Genomic DNA, 7,327 nt, shown 5'->3' with positions numbered 1-7,327 from the left:
TTGTCTGTGTCCATGGGTTATGCATGTATGCATACAAGTTCTTTGGTTGATCTCTTCCCACCCACCCCCACCTTCCCTCTGAGATTAACAGTCTGTTCCATGCTTCTATGTCTCTGGATCCATTTTGTTCAACAGTTTATTTTATTCATTAGATTCCACATGTGAGTGAGATCATGTGGTACTTGTCTTTCTCTGACTGGCTTATTTTGCTTAGCATAATATTCTCCAGATCAGTGGTGGCCAACCTCTTGGACCTCACAGATCACCAGTTGGTGACCACTGCTCCAGATCATTTATTTTAATTCTGGAGTCCTTCTGCTCCCTCCCCACAAACCTTATTTTTACTATGTTATTTTCCAGGCATGGTGGTAGCCACACAAAGATTTAAGAAGATATGATTTTTTATTCTGTGAGCTTATATGGTATCATGGGATAGACAGACACCAAAAGATGATGTAAAATTACTGTTGTAGGGGTTGGTAGGAAGAGGGTACAGAGAATGGGCACTGCACACAGCTGGAGAAGGAAGGCCAGGAAAGGTTCCTGATGTGGGAGTAACTGGGGACAAATCCAGGAGAAAGAGAAGTCTGACAGGCAAAGAAAATAGTAGAGGATGGAGGGCCTTCCTGGTAACTGAAACTCATAAGCGAAGGTGCAACATGCGGAGAAACTTGAAGTGCACTCAGGAACTACAGATAGATGCACTTCCTGTGTTTCCACTTTTAAACAGTTAATAGTTTCTAAAGATGTTTTATCACCGAGGAATACTTATTACTGCTTATCCGGGCTCCTACCAGATAAGCTATATTTAGTTCTTTAGCCATGGTGTGCATAAAACTTCCCATCTACTTATTTGGGGTTGGAAAGGCTATGAGTCATTAGAATTATATACACCTGGGTCACTTCTCAGCTCTGCCACCCACTCACCATGTGACCAAGGGCAAGTTAAACACTCAGAGCTTTTGTTTCTTTATCCCTGAAACAGATAAAAATAGGTATGCTTCAGAGTTGACTTTAGGATTAAATAACATGTTTGTAAGATGCTTAGGCATAATGAGCCCAAACTAGCCCCTCTAAACATTGGTAGATGTCACTATTATATGGGTTGATATAAATGTTAATTTGTAGTTTTAAATATTAAGTAAAATACATTGAATTTAGTAGGAATGGAATAATGAAAATACAATTTGATGTATCTAAATTACTGAGGCTTATGTATTTGGCTTTTTAATCATATTTTGTTCCTTTATTAACAGGCAAAATCTCAAATATTATCCAGTGTATTGGATGTTGCCCATGGGTTTATAAAGGAAGTTAATCCAGATAAACCCAAAGGGGAGAATCGCTCTCCAAAAGAGATTAGTAAGAGTCAGCATCTACCCAAACCACCTCCGCTGCAGGGGAGCAGCTCCCAGGTAAGCTGTGGGAAATGTAGGAGACATTTCTGTCATATATGGTCGTGGAGACGGTCATGCATATACTTAGCTAGAGCTGTAGAGTTTTGCAGATTATTTTATAACATTGTTATTTCATGTGAATTTTTTATTAATCAAAAAACATCTTGACTATAAGGAGATTGCTTTGATTGCACTGGGTGCTGATTTCTTAATGAATGATCCTTTGACTCTGTGGCTTTCTGGGCATTTCCACCATTTCAGGAAATGAATGAGTATTTGGGAGGAACATAAAAATAGATAACACAACGCAATATAATGACTTTATATGAATCAGGACTTCAGAGGCTAAGAGTACAAAACCTTGCCAAGTGTTTTAGGTGACAGTGACTCTCACAGCTTTTTATAATCGGATTTATACCAAATGCTGGTAGTTATTGAGATTGATTACTGATCCCATGATGTGCTAGATAAGTTTCATCAGCTCATGTCCATATTTTTATAATAGAATTGCTGTATTGACTTTTTAACAAAAGACAAACTTCCTCAGATTTTAATATAATCTGTGTGCCAGATACTGTCTTAAATATTTTACCTGTAACATCCATTTTTGTCCTTTTTTAAATTTTGTTTTATTGCTTAAAGTATTACAAAGAGTATTGTCCTTTCTTAATTACTTCTTTTTCTTTCCAGATGAGAAAATAGTGGCAAAAGCCAGTTTTTTATATATTGCCCGAGGTATTATTAGGTATTATTATTAGGTATTATTGATAGTGGAACTTATATATGAACCCAGATCTTTTGATTCCAAATTACTTGCTTTTAACCACTACCCAGACACTATGATTTTAAGGTTTTTCCTTCATGCCAGCCTTTTTATTTAATTTACCCTATCAATAATAATGATAAGTCAACAACCAACATTTATTAAACACCGGATGCTAGGCATTGTGCTTAATTACTTACCTGCCTTACCTTATTCAAGAATCATAATAACATATGAGTTTTGCATTATTATTACCCCATTTAACAGATGAGGACAATGGGGGCCTAAGTAAGTAACCTATGAAAAAGCTATAGAGCTTATTTCTTTGCCCTCGCTTCTAATCCCTAGAATTAGTGCTGTCTCTTATCCACATAGATAACTGCTGTGTAGACCCTCACCTCTTGTCTTAACTTAAGAACCTTTAATTCAGTGGTTTCATCCAGGAGTATATACATTTCCTCAACTGGAGAAACCTTAGCACTGAGTTCAGCATCTCTATGTGTGGGGTCCAGACGTGTGAGGTCTTAGCAACTGCTCAGTGATTCTGGTGAGTATTCCTGGTTGGGAGTCACTGCTATGGACCCTCAGGTGTGCACCGGTCTATAGTGCATGCTTGGTGGTCTTCTGTTCTGAAGAGCTGTGCTTCTCCAACTGTGATAAGCATCAGAAGTATGGGGTGTGCATTCCTGGTCTGTCACTCAAATTTTGATATTTTTTTTTTCACATCTGGGTTAGAGTACAGGAATCTGATTTTTAATCACCATACCAAGCAATTCTAAAGCCTGGAAGAGTCAAAATGGTGCTAATGTCTAATATATGTCTTAGGGCTTTTCTTATGGATTCAGGCCACTGGATATCCTTGGAAAGGGATATAGTTCATGGAAGAGCTTTCATTTTAGAGACTGAAACCTGGATTTTCTTAGAGCTTTTATAACATCCAACATTTTACTTAGCCTTTTTGATTCTCTGTTTCTTCTTCTGGAAAGTGGCACGTATATATGAAAACGGGAATAAACATGTCTTGCAGGGATATCACGCGGCCCAGGGGGTAATGAGCGTACAGCACCGATTCATCAAACTTTCTAGCCCTTTTAGCAATGGGCAGGGTCATGGGCTCTGAGTGGAAGTGACATATGACAGTCTGGGCTGAAACATTTAAGAACCAATGTACAATCTGCTGGCTTTTTCCTATTCTGTCACTACTATGTGGAAGCCAAGTATTCCAAAGGCATAGCTATAAAATGCAAATGTCTTATAGCTCTCATTCTGATTTGTTGCTTGGAAAGGAGCCTCCCTGGGGAGTTGCTGCAATCACCGCACACTGAAACCATTGCACTGAGTTTTCAATGCTTCTTCATTAGTGCAACACACACACACACACACACACACATTGCTTACTGGATGCCTGTAATTACCTTCCCACATATTTCTGAAACTCAATATTTTCCAATCAAATTCATTATTTCTCTTCCAATAGATGTTACTATTGGTGTCAGCCCGTCTCCCAGCTTCTCAGCTCCCCAAGCTGGCAAGAACAGTTATTTTCAATAGTCCTGTCTCTCCTGCCTCTGCACATCCAATCACTTACCATGTCCCATGCAGTTGACCATCTAAAGCCTCTCTTGACTGTTTGGTCATTTCTATTCTTATTGTTATTCTTAATCCTGAAATTAGCTCTTTCCTAAAGTGAAAAATGTTTATAGGCTGTAAATTTCATTTCATTCTCTCTCCTAGGAATCAATAATATTTCCAATTTTGTATGTAGGTATTTATTGAAACCAATATTAGTATACTTTGCAAACTGCTCTGAAAACATGCTTTTTACACTTAACAAAATATTTCCATGTCAATTTAAGTGCATTCTAGAACCTTCTCATTCTACATAATGGGTAAAAAATACTCCATTTATTAGACTTTTTAAGATCTATTTTCCACTGATCAACATTGAACCTGTTTCAGTCTTTTGCCAATACAAACTATAGTATAAAGAATGTTTTTGAAAAATGTTGTTTTGCATACATATGTATATCCTATATAATAAAAGGCTAATATGCAAATCAACCATACGGCAAAAATGACCGCCAGGGGGCAGACGCTCAATGCAGGAGCTACCCCCTGGTGGTCAGTGCCCTCCCACAGGAGGCACGCAGCTCAGCCAGAAGCCGGGCTCACAACTGGCGAGTGTAGCCGTGGTGGCGGGAGCCTCTCCCACCTCTGCGGCAGCACTAAGGATGTCCTACTGATGGCTTAGGCCCACAGGGCAGACCTAAACCATCAGTTGGACATGCCCTGTGGGCTCCAAGACTATGAGAGGGTGCAGGCCGGGCTGAGGGACCCCCCACCCCCACCCAAGTGCATGATTTTCATGTACTAGGCCTCTTGTTTACATAATAAATTCCTGACATTCCTAACTGAAGAGGGTTATGCATTTGTAATGTTGACATTGCCAAATGGCCATAACATTTTCCTTGCATCCAAATTCACTATCTCCACTCCCCCCCATTCCTCTCTTTCTGTGTGTGACTCTTCAGTGGCTTTGTGTCTTCAATAAGTTTGTCTAATTTTCTGTGTGGCAGGCAGGATTCTTCATTATCTGCCCCCTCTTTGTCTTTCCACCCTTTATATTTTTTCCTATCCCACTCTGTGCTATAACAATATAAACTACTTCCAGTTTCATGCCATACTGCTGTTTGGCTCCATGTCTCCTTCTATGTATCATTCCCTCTCTCTGGAATCCTGCCCGTGCCACTTTTTGCCCACGGAATTCTTGTTTATCTGAGTTAAATACCTGCTCTTGCACCTGTCTCTGTTGTGGACTTATTAACCTGTGTTCTGTGGCCAGCAGCTAGCACAGTGTCTGGCAGGTTCCCAGGTGGTTTTTCTTTATATTTAAATTTTTTATGCACTATTTAATCATCTTCTCTCAATTGTACTCTAACAATCTGCCTGTTTATTTTGCAATTAAGGACTGAACATAAAAGATTCTACTTGTGTATCTAGAAGATACACAATGCTGATTTAGCAATTTGATATTAGTATAGGTAATCCACACTTGGTGATTTAACATTGGTGTGGAATTTATTTTGCTTTGGCTTCATAATTTGGATTTCTCTGATTCAATGGATAACTGCCAATACCAACCTTTATTTTTTCAGTGTGTTCACAGTGGATTTATATTTTATACTGAATTCGTTTCTCCCATCTTTACGCTAAGCACCATGCAATGTTTCACATGCATTTATTTATTCATTCATTCAACCAACTTTTAATGAGCATCACTTTGAGCCTGGATCTTGGCACTGAGGCAGGAAAATATCCCCTGATTTCACTGCATTCTAATGGGGGAAGAGAGACAATAAACAATTAAACATGTAGAGTAAATTCACACAGATACGTTATTTTGCGAAAAATAAAGCAGATAAGGAATTAGAAAGTGTTTGGGGGGGGTTCTATATTTTTAGGTCATCAGCAAGTTCATTATCTCCTCTCTGAGTAGGTGACAGATAGATATTCTAAGTCAGGGGTCCTGAAACTTTTTAAACAGGGGGCCAGTTCACTGTCCCTCAGATCATTGGAGGGCCGGACTATAGTTTAAGAAAAAACTATGAACAAATTCCTATGCACACTGCACATATCTTATTTTGAAGTAAAAAAACAAAACGGGAACAAATACAATATTTGTATTTGCATGTGGCCCATGGGCCGTAGTTTGAGGACCCCTGAGATAAGGGATTAGAATGTGTGTGGGGAGGGGTGTATATTTTTAGATCATCAGCAAGGTCATCACCTACTCTCTGAGTAGGTGACGTTTGAGCAGAGACTGACTGAGATGAGTGGAATGACTGTGTGGAGTGTGGAGAAGGCTCACTCCAGGCATTGGGTAAAGATAGTGCAAAGCCCTTAAGTGGGAAGGTGCTGGGTGAATTCCCAGAACTGTAAAAATATAAGTTTGTCTGGAGCAAGGTAAGAGAAGGGGAAAATTGAAGGAAATTGACTGAAAGGCAGGGAGTACAAGGTTGTGTAGGCCCTTGTAAGTCCTAATAGGGTCTGGGGGCTTCATACAGAGTCATTGCAGGGTTTTGAGCAGAGGCCTGCCTTGATCGAATTTGCAAGTTATGAAACTGCTCTTTCTGCTGTGGGGAGATGGCAGGAGCAGGAGATTGGAGAAGTAGAAGTGACAACACATACAAGACTGTTGTCACTTTCCAGGGAGAACACTGGTGCATAACATAATGACAAATCCTCAGTCCTGTAGGCTCCAGTTTTAATAATTTCTGAAGAGACCATTTATAATTGCGGACACAGTTTGAAAGAAACCAGTAGAGCATATACACAAGTAAAACTTTAAAACATTCTACTTGTAAGTTTAAAAAACGTGTGACTTTTAATGCCTAACAATTAATGCTATCTTCATTTTATGATCGGAAAATTTAGAAAAGCATACTTAGATACATTTTCTAATTGGTTTAGATGGAAGTTTCAACAACACAAAAAGGAGAGTGTATAAACCCGAGAGATGGGCTCTTGTGTGAAGGGTCATTTAATGAAGAAGCTTCTGCCCAGTCCTTTCAGGAAGTTTTAAATGAATGGAGAACTGGACATCATAATGACAATGGGGAGCCGAACTTGCCTGCAGCAAAGCCAGGTATAGCTATTTTTATAAAATGAATGTTGTAAATAAAGCTGAACTTAACTTTTTTCTCTGTGAATATAAATGCAATATTCAAAACTATTAACATTGGGATAACAGTTTGATATAATTCCTCAAAAAAATACTCACTGTATGACCAAAGGTTAGTGGTTTAATATTTAGAGAACCCATGATATTTATCCATGAAGATGTGCATAGCTGTATTTCATTCATTTTCACTGCTTAAGAGTCTTCTGTTATATGAATACTAGAGGCCTGGTGCACAAAATTTGTTCATGGGGGTGGGGGGGGTCCCCTCAGCCCAGCCTGCACCCTCTCCAATCCGGGACCCCTTGGGGGATGTCCAACTGCCAGTTTCTGAGGATCGGGCCTAAACCGGCAGACGGACATCCCTCTCACAATCCTGGACTGCTGGCTCCTAATCACTCACCTGCCTGCCTGCCTGGTCACTCCTAACTGCCCCCCCTGCTGGCCTGGTTGCCCCTAACTACCCCCTGCTGCCACCCAGGTCTCCCC

The 7,327-nt window shown here is 39.7% G+C and overlaps 1 protein-coding gene across 1 annotated transcript in view; it reads left to right on the top strand.

The window, feature by feature from the left end:
- The window catches only part of ZBBX (zinc finger, B-box domain containing), a 100,632-nt gene that overhangs the window by 44,666 nt on the left and 48,639 nt on the right, over window positions 1-7,327 (top strand). The window contains exons 7-8 of the mRNA XM_005886538.2: window positions 1,257-1,415; window positions 6,631-6,805. Of these exons, the coding sequence (XP_005886600.1) occupies window positions 1,257-1,415; window positions 6,631-6,805 (334 nt within the window). The remainder of the gene's footprint in view (window positions 1-1,256; window positions 1,416-6,630; window positions 6,806-7,327) is intronic.

The sequence above is a fragment of the Myotis brandtii genome, unplaced genomic scaffold (genome assembly GCF_000412655.1).
Source record: "Myotis brandtii unplaced genomic scaffold, ASM41265v1 scaffold99, whole genome shotgun sequence".
NCBI lineage: Eukaryota > Metazoa > Chordata > Mammalia > Chiroptera > Vespertilionidae > Myotis > Myotis brandtii.
This window is presented reverse-complemented; position numbering and strand designations above follow the sequence as displayed.